The sequence below is a fragment of the Condylura cristata genome, unplaced genomic scaffold (assembly GCF_000260355.1).
Source record: "Condylura cristata isolate star-nosed mole 26May11 unplaced genomic scaffold, ConCri1.0 scaffold00010, whole genome shotgun sequence".
Taxonomy (NCBI): Eukaryota; Metazoa; Chordata; class Mammalia; order Eulipotyphla; family Talpidae; genus Condylura; species Condylura cristata.
The window spans coordinates 4,088,094-4,103,898 of NW_004567111.1; the positions used below are offsets into that span (position 1 = coordinate 4,088,094).

Consider the following 15,805-nt stretch of genomic DNA (forward strand, 5'->3'; position numbering starts at 1 on the left):
GCTCTAGATTCCAACGTGGTCTTTACACTCTACTATGTCTTTCTTACGTGGGGACATGCATCTCCAACAACCACGCAATGCAGCGCGTCTCAGCCCCAGCGCCGCTGACCTTCGGAGCCGATCATCCGTGCCCGGGGGCAGACCCTCGCCTCTACCCACCAAAGGCCCGTAGCGCCCACTCCCACCCACCCCGCATGACACCCAACATTGTCTGCGGACACTGCATGTTACTAGGTGACAGCGTTGCTTCCTCGGGAATCGCTGAGGCAAATTATGGAAGAAAAATTCTTTCCGGTGTCATTGACATCAGAGTTTGTTCAACTCACTTTTAATGGGTGCCCGTATTTCATCCAGGCATTGCGACACAGAGAAACGTGGATCTGTCCACGTGGGGATTACACACGGCTTCCTAGCATTATCTGTTCCAGAGGCCTGCAGCAGGAAGACTCCCGCCCCCTTCTTCGGGACTGTCACGGATACTCCGTGCCGAGCCAGATCTCACACGCGTTGCCGTTCCAGCCGTCCCAGCATTCACAGTTCCCGCAGCTGCAAATGCCGTTTCCTGCAACCAGAGCATAGGGAGCGCGTCGTGACGTGGGCGACCGCCCCGGGCCGCTGGTGGCCGACCGCTGGCCAGCCACACCCCTTCATCCACTCTGCAGAATTTCTTACTGTTGGCGGGTCTTAGTACATCTTGCTCAAAAGCTGTGAGAAGTCTGATCTCTCTAGCAACTAATGGCATCTATTTGATGCCCGGGTCAATGGAGCAGAGACCAAACAGCCACCATCTAGCAGAGCTCCAGCTGACCTTCTGGGACATGTTTGCTTTCCTGTAGGAAGCAAGTTGTGTATGACTTATGAGTCAAAACTAAAAAAAAAAATCTCCTGGAATAGTCTGAGATAGGCCAAGTCATCACCTAAAAGAGAAGCCTTGAGCAGTGGCCACGGACAGAGAGTTGAAGTCCAGTTCAGCCACTCACACAAATATTCCTCTAGCTTTCAGTTACAAGCTAAGAGGACAAATATACATGTCTCTGTTTCCCCTGTAACTTATTTGAAAGTAAATGAACCTTGTAGCCAGGTTTTAGGCCTCAACAACTTAGGAGAACGGTATCTGTGAATCGGCTCAGTATTTTCCAGCCCTCCACACCCCAAAGACACACACACCCGTTCCCTGGACACACACCAGCCACCTCTGACTGAGCGGGCCTGGTTTGCTTCCAGGAAATCCCCGTCCCCTCCGCCGTGCTCCGCGTAACACAGACCGTGTGTGTCGGAACCATGTGTGTCAGCTGGGGATTGAGGAGGTTGCTTTGTGGAAGGTTCCCAGCAACAAGCATTTACCTTGGCTTCTACACCTGGGAATAACCTCAGTGCTCACCCCCCAATGCTCACAGCCCCTTCCCCGGTCCCCACGCCCCAACCCCCTGCACCACGGTGCGTGCTGGGTGGCAAAGCATGACCTAGAGCGATGCCAGCAGGGAGTGGCGCACCTGTGCAGATGAGACCATCGTGTTTGTCGCAGTCCCTGTCGTCACAGTCGCAGAATTCTCCGGAAACATACCACTCCTCCGCAGAGCAAATGCACTTTCCACAGTGACAGGAACCTGCAATCACAAAGGGCGTCACTGGCTGTCGCCGCACAGCGAAAGGTCGCCTCAGGAATGCTGTTCCCTCACCACATTGACAATGGGCTTCTAGTCACCTACCTCCCGAGGGGAAGCTGCTGAGTAGCCGAGCGAGCAGAGGGTAGGTACCTCTACTTACTGTAATTCACAAAGGCTGCCCGGGAAAAGCTTCATTACAGATCTAGACAGTTTGAAGTTAGCCTTGAGCAAATGTTGTGTCTGCCTCCCGTCTGGTAGAAATGTCACTGAGCGCCCAGCGGGGTGACGCCTGCGGACGGTGACCCCCAGAGGTGGTGGGAACTAGCTCCCAGCCTCTGCGCTGAATCACGTGTTAGCAGTGTCTGCTCTTTAAGGGAATCGAATCATAAATTCTGCTAAATAAGGATGTATTTTTGAACTAAAATAATGACTTGATTACTATGCTTCAAATTGTAGGTCTTTGTTTATGTGGAATTCTGAAAGTAAGGACCCCCTGCCAAATGGCTGGTTCTCTGCGCCAGAAGCTCATTCAGAGGCTCCTGCGTCTTTGCCTGGCCAGCTCTCCCGTCAGAGTGTTCTGCTGTGATCAATGACAGCTCTAGTCACCCCCACATGCTGACCTTTTAAAAGACCCCAGGCCCAATCACTTTTTCATTACATTCCCTATTTCTCCCCTTTTTACTTCCTACCTAATTGAGATGTCCTCTTAGGTTAGTAAAAGTACTGTGGCTTACTGATAAGCAATTTTATTAAAGGTGCATTTATAAGACGAAATATGAACTAAGCGGTGTCACAAAGAGAAGGAAATTCTCTTGATTTAAATGTCTTCCCATGATAGGCTTAAAAAAGCCTGGTAAATTCAAAATCTGCCCGGCAGGGCAGCCATCAATCAACAGCACCTCTGTGAAAACAACTGAAAAGCGAATTCATAACATAGTTGATAAAAACATAGACAGAAAAGAATTGGCACCTGTCGAGGAGAACGTGGCACACCTGGCGTGAAGACAGCCTGCGTCAGCACTATGGAACTTGGTACTTGCGTTTTAGCCGCCAGAAGCCCCAGCGACCGGGTAAACTGTGTGCATGCCTGTCCCAGCTCAAGGTCAGGGCACGGTCAGAACTGTGTGTGCTGGGAACCCAGTTCTTACGGATGGACTTCACGCTTGCCCACAGAGTGCTTCTTCTAGTCTCCCCTTGTTTTCCTGGCACCTAGGTGACTTAACTGCCCGAGCCACGCCTAGAAGCTCCAGTTGAGATGAGTCTGGAGTCTGGGGGTTGCTTAGCAGCAGGAGGTGACTCCCAGGTCTGCCTGCGAGTGAAGGCGTCTTCTCCTTGGTCTCCATTGCAGCACGTCCTTATTTTAGAAATGTGTTTATCTGTGCTTGCAAGGCTTGCACATTCCTAGACAGGAAGATGTTCAACATTCCACTCTCCTCCCACGAAGGTTAGTAACATAAACTACCAACAGCCCATAACCAAAGACAACCTGAGACAGGGAATTGCCTTTTGCTTGAAATGGCCCCAGAGAGCACAGCCTTATATCGGAGGAGAAGACAGTGGTTCAAGAATTTGACTGTTTTTAGTTGTTTCTAAGTGGCATCTCCCTTACAATACAAATTATTTCTACCAAGAAGCAAAAGTAAATAAACTTTATACGTGATATTCACGTAGCACACCTAAGATACCATCTTTGGATTTTGAAAATTCGTGAAATGCTCTCCACTTCACCTGTCAGTGTGTCGCCTGGCTCTGCTCTAATCACCTGCTTGTTTCTGCATACTGAGCTTTAGAGCCCGGCAAAGTACCCTCCCGAAACTGGTAAGCTCAGCTAAAGTGATAGGGTGTAGGCTGACAGACCATTTGCCAGTTCCGAGAGCCTGCTAGTCGCTGAAATAGGATGAGAAATGGCGATTGATTTTTTGATGTGCTGCGAAAAACCAGCTTTTCTCCGTCAGCGTTTCCCCAGCTGCATCGCTCTCCCGCTCGTCAACTTGTCATCTCAGAGGGAGGAAATTCTACGGCTTGTGAAACCAGGGCCAGTGGGGCCCGCACCAATGAGTGTGGCGCTTACTGCGATGATACACATGTGCCTTCCTTGCAGAGTGCACCGGCCATCGTCACCCACAGCCTGAGTTCAAAATCGCCGCTCTTGGGCCCTCCCTGGTGGCACAAGGAATTGCAGCATTGCACTGCGAAGCCGGCCACAGCTGCCTCAGTGCGAGTTCGATTCCTGGCTAGGGAGATCCACAGGGCGCGGCAGACCTCTCCTGACCCGCCCGCTGCTCCCCTCAGCAGTGTGCTTCGTCAGTCGGCCTGTTCTGCTCTATCTCTGGTGACACCTCTCACCACCCCTACACCTCTGGCCTGTACCCCAGTTCTATATGCATAAATAAGTAGATCTTTAAAATAAAGTGCCTGTCTCAGGAAGGGGAGAAAGACAGCACTCACGGCACAGATGAGCCACATGACCGCTGAGAAGTGACTAGTTGTTCAGCTCCACAGGCCAGGACCCCACATCCAGAGCCCCAGTGCAGCCATCAGAGCTGCTGAGCCACGAGGCAGGAGCTCCCCCGAGGCTGACAGACCCAGCCACACCCACTCCTTCCTTTATTTTCTGTTTATTTTTTTGAATATTTATTTATGCATATAAGAACTGGGGTGCAGGCCTGAGGTGCAGGAGGTGAGAGGATTTGCCAGACACAGAGTGGGCAGCAGAACAGGCTGACTGACTGAAACATACTGCAGTGGAGAGACAGGAGAGGTCTGCTGCACCGTGTGGGTCACTCCCTGTCTGGGGATGGAACTCACGCCACCGTGGCTGAGGACAGCTTCACCAAGCTGTGCTTCAGCCTGTTGTGCCACCAGCAAGGGCCTCCTTCCTTTGTTCTTTTTCTCAGGTTGCGCTCTTCAGAAAGCTCTCCTCTCCTTTCTGTGCTTTTTCCCTTTAGCTTCCCCTCCTGGGGAATCGGCCACATTTTCTCATTTTTCTTCAGAGCATCCTTAAGACTTTAAGTCTTTCCCGGGAAAGAAATGAAAATAACCATGAAGCTACGATTTCAGTCTGATGTGACCTGATCTTTGCTGCCTGCCTGCCACGCCTCTCACAGGAGACACCCGGGCTGCAGCCTCGGCAGATGAGTTGTGTGTCCTGTAGAGGACAAGATGGCCATGTTGGGTACAGCGACTGGAGCTGAGGTTGTTTCTTTAAGCGAACTTGTACCATTTGTCCTTTCCGAGGATAGGGGTTGCAGCCCGGGTGCAGAAGTGGGGGGACTAGCTGGAGGGCGGATCAGCTTAGACTTTTCTAGATGATGTGGGGCTCAGCGGGAATCCCTGGACATCTCAGGACACACAGTCGCAGCCACTGTCTCCAACAGCATCTCTGTGGGTTTAGCCTCATGACCTGGACCAGAGTGGACATGATGGCGGGAAGAAGAAGAGTGTGTATCCTAGGATCCAAGTACCCAAACCCCCAAATAACAAATGTACAGCCTATGAATTTCATCCTCTGCACAAAGGCAGCCAAGTTGGGGAGACCTGGCGATTCTCGAAAACAACTGGTCTTAGGGCGAGGCCCCTGCGGGAGCTGCCCATTGACAAGCTGGAATTTCTTTTTCTGTTCCTCATGCCTGACAAAATGCTGCAAGTGACACAGCAGGCGATTCCGCTATTACACTAACTACTCCATCTGCTCTGAAGGTCACAGCACTGTCTCTCGTTTTAAATTTTTCTAGGGAGTGATTTATTGTCTTCGCTATAAATTTGTAAAGAAATAAAATGCTATTTCTTCATTGTCTCCCGAGGCGCCGACTTTATTCACAGCTCGGAAGCTGTGTTTCACATGAAAGGCTTTTTGCTGGAAACACTTCACTGGGCTCAGCTGCTAAGGGTTAAATACCTCAGGCCCCCCCACTTAGACAGGTCCCATCATCCAGCAAGAAAAAGGCTTTAGGGTGATAATCAGGTTGAAGGGTTTGCGTTGACAAATCTGCAAATCATGGGCTCTCTCAAAAACTACCTGGTCAAGGGTAGAAAATAATAATAATAATGACAACTATCTATCAGAGGCATTTTACCGGGGAGGAGTGGGGAAGGGGATCAAAAACAGTGGGGGGAGGGAAGTGCACTGGACTATGGTGATGGCACACAGGTGATTTGGTGAAGGGAAGCCCACGGGGATTGCAACTGAGATGGGAAAAGGCACAAAATGATGTAAAAATAAACTATTATAAAAAAGCCCTACCTGGTCAATCACACATATCTCGGGTCAGATTTCTCACCTGCTAAAGACCCATAGGCTATTTCATGAGTGACTTGTCCTGTGGTTCTTGGAATGAGATGGCACTCTCATGGGTGTGGGGACAGCACTGACACGATGTGCCCAACATTTTCTGTGCCCATCACAAAGCACAGAGCTCTGATCTCTTCCTTCTTCTCAAATCCAGCAGTGATGCCCACAGAAGAGAAGGAAAGAAGGGACCCCAGGCAGCTGTTGCCCACGGTAGGCACCCCACCCCTGCCACGAACACTGACCCCAAACATAACACACACATAGTGGAGTACACTCAGCTGTACAGAAAACGATGATCTGCTATTTGCCTCAACACGATGGAAACTGGAGAGAATGATGATAATGGAGGTAAAGCAGGAGAAAGACATGTATGGGACAACCCCCTTATGTAGGGAATACAGAGAAATCAAGCAAATGGTCAGAGGAAAACAGATCCTGGAAACCTGACAGTGGAATTGAGGCTGCTCGAGGGAGAGAGGGAGGGACTGATGGAGGTGGAGTGTGTGTGCTCTGGTGGTAAATGCAGAGGTGACTTATATCCCAGGAGGGGTGAATCTAAATCATACACAGTGTTACTGTTGGGGAGAAAGGCTGAACCAACTCTACAGACTCAGGCTTTGTGGACTCCACCCCCACGCCAGAGATCGGAACTACATATCCCAGCATCACCACAGGGAGGACCGCGGGACCGGCTTTCACCAGCTCCCAACGTGCTATTGAGGTTCCAGGTCAGCGGAACTGGTAGGACACATTAACCAACTGGTCTCTCTCTTTCTTCCCTGAGTTATTCATTTCCCTTTCTCTTGTAAATAAACCCACTGTTAACCTTCATGTGCCCCTGCAGTTGAATCTTATTATAAGTGTGCAGGTGAAGACCTAGTCAGGCAACCCAATTTACACTGGGGTTGCCCTGTAACATTACCTCAAAAAACAGTACCAAAAAAAGTGAATTCAGACAAGTCAAGTGTTCTCCATTCCTCCGAGCAGGATGCTCAGGTCTGGAAAGTTTCTTCCCAGTGTTTACCCCCACTCAATGCTACCTCTCCTTTGCTTTTGTTTCTCATTAATCTTTTCCTCCTTTTCTATTTTCTTCATCCTTCCTTCTCCAAGCCCTGCCCTTTGTCTCTTCCTTACACCCCCTCCTTCCTCCTTTTTGCTACTTCCCACAGCACTTGACCCCAAAGCAGGCATTTCCAGGAGTCAAGGCCAACTGAGAACCAGACTGGTAAAAAAATGTGACTGGGGCTAGACACAGACTGAGTTTAAGGGGAGAACAAGCTGGGAGCAAAGTCACTGCCTTCTGCCCCCTTGATGCCCGGCTGCAGTCCACCTGTGAGGGAGGAAGGCGTGCCCCTGAAAGGCGGAAAACGCCCACTAGGGTGGGATTCCCCAAGCCAAGGACGCACTGAAGTAAGCGCGTCTATCCCAGTCTTCAGTCTTCCTCCTGGCGTCACTCGTGACCACACCTGCTTTGGCTTTGCCGATGCCCCTGGCAGTGCTGGCTGGAGTGACCACCTTGCTTCTTGAGTCTCCTGAAGAAAGACATTTACAGCTAGGCCTGCCCAGGGAGGGTTTGAGGTTAAGTGCAGCTGGAGGGCACCTCAGGGAGGTTGCCAGTTTGGTGGGCACTCAGGGGGCTGAAGAGGAGTCAGGAGGCTCCTGCCTTCTGGTTCTCATGGGGCAGCTCCCCGACAGTTAGCTCGCAGGGTCTTTCTGAGCACCTTGGGGCCATGCGCCCAGCTCTAGAGCAGCATTTGGAAGCCCCTGAAGAATTTATGCAGAAACATCAAAATCAAGGTCTCCAGAGTTGACCTGTTTATTCTCGTTCTCTACTGCAGAGGGAGCTTCGCTTCGGCGGGGGCAGGACTCTGGGCAGGCCTGTTTTTCTTCCTGAATTTGTTTCTGTGGTGAATGACTGACTGGCTTGGTGACTTCTTCTCAGTCAACTTGCAGCGCATAACCACGATGCAGCTGACATTAAAAATATATTTTATATTAGCTTGCACACGTTTGCTGAGAACATGGGTGATGAGCAAGCCGGCAGGTGTTGGGGGCCCAATACTTTTCTTTCCTTTTTTCAATGAAAGGAAATGCTGAGTCTCCCCTTGGGTCTTGCTCATATTGCAGCCCCCGCCACATCCACAGGCACCTCTGGAGTGTGACTTCTGAAAATCTGGGGTCATATTTATTGGCATGTTACACACTTGGGGCCATCTGACCATTCTGGGCTATGCTGTTCCCCTAAATCCAACAGCTGGAAACCAAGGCTGCCTCAACTTCTAAAAAAGTATTTTAAAATAAATGAATTGGAAAAATAAAATAACTCAAAGGGCCATTAAAAAAATAGGGCTGTGTGCATTGGGCTATGGCCCGTGATGGGCTTTTGTTCTTCACGAGCTCCTTAACTATCCCACTCAGCCACACACACTGCCTGTGGCTGAGAATCATTCTCGACACCCAGCTCCTGCATGTCACTGTCCCAGCTCCTCACCTGCAGGATGTCACTTCCCTGAGGCCAGTGGGCCTAGGCCAGGGGTCCGTAAATGCAGAGCAGTGGCCAGGAGCGGGCTGCGCGCACTGTGGAGCAGCCTGGCCAGCTCTGGGTGCTTACTCACCCTTTCCTGAGCACAGCGTCCCATCTGCCGCCTCGCACAGGCTCTGGCTCTGGTCCTCCGTCAGGTTACACTTGCGTGGATGTTGGCAGAGTTTCCCGAACCATCCTCGCTCACAAACACAGCGACCGCAGGAACACGAGCCGTGGCCTGCCAAGCCAAGACAGGGCGGGCGGGGAGGAAGATGCGTCACTCAGCAGGAAGCAGGGTTCTTAAGAACAGGTAAACCCGCAGGTCTCCTGCCCGTTCCCTAACACACCCTGCCCTTAGACAGACTTCCTTTGGCCTGCGTCAGTCTCAGAGACATGTAGCTGAAGGGACCGCATGGTGCCAGTAGTCTGGGGAGGGGCTCTTTCAGGAGGGAACGATCCCTGGAAACTACTGTGAGTGGAGTTTTGCTGCCCTGGTTTGTTAGACTTCTGCATTTGCTCCCGGACGGGTGGAGGCAGTGCTTCTCCCCACTGGGCACTACGCCAGGCAGACCCACTGGCAAGGCTGGCGACACAGCCCCTGACAGTTGGGTTCCCGCTACCGTAGGTTCGCCTCCGTGGCCGCGCCCACTGGTGTCACTTCACCTGAGCGCCTCTCTGCCGTCAAGGCGACCGTCGAGGTGACAGGCAACATAGGTTCGGGTGCACAGCCTTACCCCTTTCTTTTCTGTCCCTGGCTCCAGTTTTGAGAGGTCAGTCTTCTGGCCCAGGTCAGCCTTTGTGACAGACACCTACGCAGTAGCTCGACCCTACAGTCGTTAGCGTGCACCCGTTTCCTTTGCATGTCTTGCTTCATCCCTTTCCTACCTGTGCACTGATGCGCACCTGTTATGAACAGAGCAGTGTGCAGGCACTAGAAGAGACAAAACGAGCTGGACACAGTCCAGCCCTGGACCCAGGGACACCTAAAGTCACCGCTCAGACTGAGCCTCCCTGCAACACCATTTGTCGCCTCCTCCTCTTGTCTCTGCGTGGGGGAGGACTCTTGGCAATTCAATGTTATGATTAACGTAACTGAAGCACGACCTCCAAGGTCATCTTTGTCCCTCATGTACGGTTTCCTGGAATTAATAGAAAGCAAATGGGAGGCAAAACCAGGAGACCTGGATTAACAGATTGGTGGCCACAGCCCATCAGACGATGCACAAAAGGTGTTTTTTCATGGGAAGAAAAGAGAAAGCTAGTGTTTAAAATTAAGAGCTAACTGGCATTAGCAAGCTTAACCTCTTGGCTCTACACAATTGGTAGATTCTATCTTCTAGCAAAAAAACAAAAACAAAAACATACTTGTCAGTCTTCCCGGCCCTGATGGCTGCTCAAGCCATCGTCTGCTTCTTGATTTCTTGAAACAATTGCTTTTGGCTCATACCACACCACGCCCCGTTCAAATGAGGCAAGTGATTTCTTTTCTCTGTAATGGCTGCCTAACTCCACTTTAAAAAACGGCCCTCTGCCAACTTCTCCTACTTTCAGTGGCGCAACTATACGCCAGTCAACCACTCCGAAATGCTTCAGATCACACTTGAAGACCAAGCCTCTTGAGCTGCCAACAGAAGACAGCCATGTGTTTCTGAAGGTGCCGATAGAGACACAGAAACACAGGAGAGGTGAGAACCCAGCAGGCCTGTGCAGCCCCACCTAACTTAACTTCTGACCAGGTGCTTCTGATTCTCTATCTCTGAAAGATGGTATCACTTTAGATACCAACTGTGAGACAATTTGAGATGTTATGGACGCCAAGCCTGGAGTACTCCTCCAGGTTTGGCGAGAGACCATGGGGACTATCCTCAGAGGGTTGCCCCGTCTCTGCAGATGGAGTCCTGCCGCCCTGTACTGCAGCCCCCAAGTCTTGCCAAGAGGTTTGTAACCTGCCTTCCTCCACACTCCCACTTTCTTTTCTTTTCTTTCTTTCTCGCTATGGATTGATTTGTATGCTTGTATTGTACTGTAGACAACTCCCAACACATGCATTCTGGCTATGGACATTGGCCTTGAGTCTTAAGTGAAACGTTCCCACTCTCTGGAAGTCAGTGCTCAGTGATCTGCACCCTCATAAAACAGCATCGACAGCAGCAACTTATTTTCACCTCTACTATGGAGTTTTCTCTTCCACCTAGTAATATATATTTACTTATCAAGTAAAGCCATGATTAGACTGTGAATTCCTCAAAAGCTGGAATCATTTTGGATTCATTCATCATTATCATTTTCACAGTCTGAGACATAGCAGCTCCTCAAAAATTATTTGTAGACAGACGTTATTTTTATTTGCTCACTTTTCCAACAAATCCCAGCTGAGAAACTTAAATTGAGTCCAGGGCCTTTTTGCAGGCCTTTGGCAAATGAACTGTTGTTCAAGGTCATGGGTGGCTCATAGACAGCTATTTGCTTTCTGTGCTATGTTAAATGCAGTGAGGTTAGAGAGTCAGCGCTCCCTCAAGCTACATACCCAATGTGTTATTATCATATTGATTATATTTTGAGTTCTCCAATTATATATATATATATATATATATATATATATATATATATATATATATATATATATAAATCCATGTAATATAAGACCTACTAAAGATATCAAAATTTGGCCATCTTTGGAGGCAGGCAGTCTAGGGTACTAAACAAGAGTGAGAAAGAACTTGTACCAGTCCTATCAAGCCATGAACTTGTAAAAGGTTCTTGGCTTACTGCCGCTGGGTGAGTTACAGTTATTACCATTCTGCCATATTGGAATCATTTAATCTCAATTGCAGAGAAAGGCATCCTGCCTTTGACTTAGGGTATCATTGAGAATAACTTAGTCGATCTTCACAGCAAGTAACTTAATAAAAAATTTATATGCAAGGATATAAGAGATTGTTTTTCCTTTATTAGCTCATTTATCATATCCTTGCACAAAGTTCAGTTGGCATCTAGCCCAGACTATGGCCAAGATGCATTAGTATTTAAATGATTTGCTGTCATTTGCATGTATCCCTTAATTTTTTTAAAAGGCTTTAAGGATGTTCTTTATTAAGTCTTATCATTCATTCATCCATTCAAGAACTACTCTTGTACAGGAGGCTAGTGCCATCCCTCCCCTCGTAGTGTTTACACTCTACAGGGGAAGAAACAAGTAACAACAAGCCAGCAAATACACTTTCACTATGAAAGAAGGCAAGCTTGTTAGCATTTTCAACAGAGAGGACATAGGAACAGGAACAGTCAGGGAAGGTAGCTGTAACACCCAGGAGATGAGAAGGAGTCAGTACCAGCATTCTAGGGGAGACACTTGGAATAAGAAAGAGTTTGTCATATCACAGGGAGTGGAAAATGGCCAATGTGTTCGAATAATAATGAGTAAGAAAAATGAAGTAAGTAATAAAATGCTCTCAGGAATGAGAGCACAGCAACATTTATTCATGGTAAGGAGTTTAAATTTTATTTAAGAACAGGAAGCTAGAGATTGGTGTTAGGTGAGAGAATGATAGGAAGTCATTTGCAATTTGCAAATTCATTTTTGCAATTGGTTGGAAAAATTAAGGTGCACTGGGAGGAAGGGGATGGGGAGAACAGGACGGCATTGGCAGTAATCCAAGGGAAGGTGACTGGTAAGGTGGCAGTGGGAGGACAGACAGACAGGACTTGGCTACAGTGGGTAAAGGTTTTCCAGCGAAGGGTAGAGTATAAGTAAGTATCATTGGATCTGGAAGCTGCAAGTGGGAGGGATTGGGGGCGATCATCTGCTCAGTCTTGAACCTCAGGTAACAGGTCACCTAGTGGGGAGAACAGGAAAGGCATTGACACAGCCTGGGATTCAGAAGACTGGCTAAGTCTAGGCAGATTCCTGCAAGAGTTTCCAAAAACAATGCACTTTATGAAGCTCGAGAACTGAGTAAATCTGCCTGGAAGTCAACCTTGGGAAGCTCCAGTATTGGGGTTAAAGTAGAGGCAAATGCCAGCAAGGAAAGGAAAAGGAAAACAGGATGGCTGTGCTGTCTTACAAGATGTCAAGAGGGAATATTCCATATAAAGGAGTCAGGAGACCCTGACTTCTTGGGTCTCCACACAGGCAGTGATCCTTCCATTCATTTCTATTTCCAGAGACACACATCCTGCCTTGTGCTCACCTCCATGCCTCTGGTGTCCTAATCCTGATTGCTCTCCCTACTCCTAGTCCTTCCCCCCCAAATATTCACCCAGATTGCTCTATACCTGCATTGTCCAATATAGTAGTCAACAGCCATATGTAGCCACTGTGGACCGGGGCGGACGGGCGTGACTCCCCGGTGAGTGCAATGACTAGAGCATGGTCTGGCGTCACACTGATTCTCTTTTATGCCACAAAGTTCATGCCTGATTTTCCAGGTTGTAATTTTGATGTAATCAAACTGAATGGCTTGAAGTTCTGTAATTACCTACTCTCACCTTTCCGCCCAGGCCGGATTTGCCCCAGCCTTCACCAGAGTGGGCTGAAGCATCCTGACGCCCCGGTTGGGGACGGCATGGTGGCGTGTGAAGGGGTGCGCTCATGCTGGCCATGAGCGGTGTCTGGTGACCCCTATCTCCTGTTAGCAATGGGGCTCTTAGGGTCAGGGCCTGCGTCTGCCTTTCTGACCACACAGGTGGCATGGGTTTCTAGTTCATTCTCCAGGGGAAAGGGCTCCATGTGTGACGTGACGCAGATCAGGATGCTCAGCTCTGTCCCTCTGACCTTACACCTGAGTTTTCGTCGTCAGCGGCTGAGTCCTCCCTCACTCCTCACTGCATGCTGGGGAGGCCGGGACTCTGGCAGCCTGTGGCGTGCCCTGGCCAGGGAACAGTCCACACTTGAGGCCAGCTTCCTTCTGAAAGGCCCTGTGTTGAGGCTCAGACATCTGGCCCGGCAGGGCGGTGCTGCTCTGTCAGGGACCTCCAACTTTCCACTCCGCACTCGGCTTCCCAGAAGCCCTTAGGACATAGCCCAGGACCCTCCATTCAGCAGGGCTCCTTCTTACTGTCAAGTCCAGAAGCCGGCTGGCTGCCCTTACTGGACCAAGAAGCAGCAAACCAAGGCAGAGAACCACAGAACCTGGCCGAGGAGCAGATAGGCAACAGCCACAATCCGATTCCTGGCCTGTCTCCACCGGAGGCTGGCGTTTGTCTGGCTGCAAGGCACTGCTCCCTTTGCAAAGGAAAATGCTACTTCTAATAACTTAACTCTTGTGTCCAAGAGCAGAAAAGTAGAAACACTCACACTAAGGCACGTGACCCACCACAGAACGCACTTTCTCTGGACAAATATCAACATACACCAAGCAGCAGAGAATAATGACTCACAATCAAAAATCTAGATTTTGAATATAGGTCAACGCCTCAAAAAAAAAAAAAAGTCCAGGAAGAAATACAACCAAACTTCATCAGATGTTATGTTTGGAGGATAGATTTAAGAATAATTTTTGTTGTATTTTTGAAATATTTCACTGTTTTTTAGATGCTGAAGAACATTAATATAAAGCATTTTATAATGCCTTGATACCATAAGATGACAAAATAAAACAAATGGAGTGAAAAATATATACTATAAAGGATAAAATGAACAGTTTGAGAAAATACCCTCCCCAAGGATAACTTTTAAGAGCAGCTAAGAAAGAACTCTGGAGATAAAATAGATTCCTTCAACATACCAGATATTGTTTCACCTTTGTTTCACCTACCCAGCGCCGCCCTAAATGTTTTCCATATCCTATTTCCTCACATGCCAAATATCACTTGTTCAAACCTCAAGTAAAAATAATTCAGCTTGAAAAAAACCTCTGCTCCAAAACTGGGCTCAGCCTCCCTCCCTCCGACTTATCTACAACTCCCTTAATTTCTTTTCCAGAAAAGTTCTTGACCATCAACTTTTACCCTGCGACGGAGGTTGTGGTCATTGGGGAGTGTTCGATTACCTCCGTGAGAATTTACAGCCAGAAATGAAAGAGACACAGAACCCTTTAATAAGACCCCCAGCTGGTACTGTGTCTGCGTGGCCGTGGGCTCAGGAGAACTCAGGAGAGTGATGGAGGGATGGCAAATGGCGAGTGACTGGGGGGAAGAGAAGGACTTGAAGAACTTATTTTTTCTCAGCACATGGAAATAATAGGTACAACCAAAGCATAGCGTCCCACCCATCCAACTTAAAACAAACTGGGGCTCCATCGTTCATCCCACACCAATAGTGACCACGACTTTCTGTGCATGTGTGTGGCGCACTCTCTGCCAACAGAAAGACGCCCGATATATCTTCTTCAGGACCCTATATTCTTCTCCCTCCCATGCAGCCACCTCCTGCCTGCTTCTTTCGCTCTCTCTCTAGCTTTCCTCCTCCCTGCTGCCTCCCCCCCTGCTCCTCCTGCGTGCTTCCTTCGCTTGCTCTAGCTTGCCTCCCCTCTGCTGCACCTCCCCCAAGTCCCTTATGGCAGTTGCTTAAATAGCATTCATTGACCAATCAGAGCACGGTTCACGTGTACATTGGCCAATCAGAGCACTGCTCATGCGTACATTGGCCAATCAGAGCACTGTTCACGTGTACAACAACCATATTTGGGCAAGACACACAACGAGCATACATTGATCACTCGGAAGCATTAACTTCCTTAGAGAGGCGGGTTTGGCTGCTGAATCATGGGGCTGGGGTCCCGGGCACCCCGACACATGTGGCTATTCCACCCAGTGAGGGCGCAATTTCAGCCTCAGCTAGGCGTGGGGAGACACCCACTGCGCTGGCAGAGCTGCAGGAAGGCGGCGTCCGCCTTCCTCCCCTGTGCGGTGGGCCAGCGGCAGGCCATGCCCGGAGTGCCCCCGGGGTTATCTTCTCCACAGGAGCGCAGCCCACGCACAGAATGGGGTCCGTCTGGCTCCGAAGGGGAGGGCTTCTCCGGCTTCCCGGCACCGCCATGCCCAGAGGAGCCAACAGCTCTCCTCAGGGCTCCTCAAGCATAACTTCTGGAAAGTTCTCAGAGCACACGCCCCCTGGCAGAGGCACCGCGCTCCTGGCAGCCAGAGGGGCGACATTCTCACTGGGCATTTATAGCTGGTTCACGCCCCTGCCTGGTGGGGCTGCAGTTTAGCACCCCAGGTCACTGGAAACCCTGGCTCCAGCCGTCTCCCCGCTGCCGCAGCCTTGGGATCGCGTCTCAGGCACCAAGGGGAGGGCGGCGCGAGCCTGCCCGCTGTCTCGCTTCTAGCCTTGCTCCAGGCCTCCACTGTTCCCGGCCCTACTGGCCTCCCGCCGAGCCTCACGCCCCTCTCACCAGGACTCACTGCCCAGCATCCATATTCCGGCGCCAAACCCAAGAGCCG

At 49.8% G+C, this 15,805-nt stretch overlaps 1 protein-coding gene across 2 annotated transcripts in view; it reads right to left on the bottom strand.

The window, feature by feature from the left end:
- Positions 1–268: 268 nt before the first annotated feature.
- Positions 269–15,805, bottom strand: part of ITGBL1 (integrin, beta-like 1 (with EGF-like repeat domains)) — a 152,151-nt gene continuing 136,614 nt past the window's right edge. For both annotated transcript variants that reach the window (XM_012723185.1, XM_004680050.2), the window contains 3 exons: positions 8,514–8,660; positions 1,494–1,607; positions 269–562 (listed from right to left, as the gene is read on the bottom strand). In XM_012723185.1, coding sequence (XP_012578639.1) covers positions 471–562; positions 1,494–1,607; positions 8,514–8,660 — 353 coding nt within the window. In that variant the 3' untranslated portion in view covers positions 269–470. The remainder of the gene's footprint in view (positions 563–1,493; positions 1,608–8,513; positions 8,661–15,805) is intronic.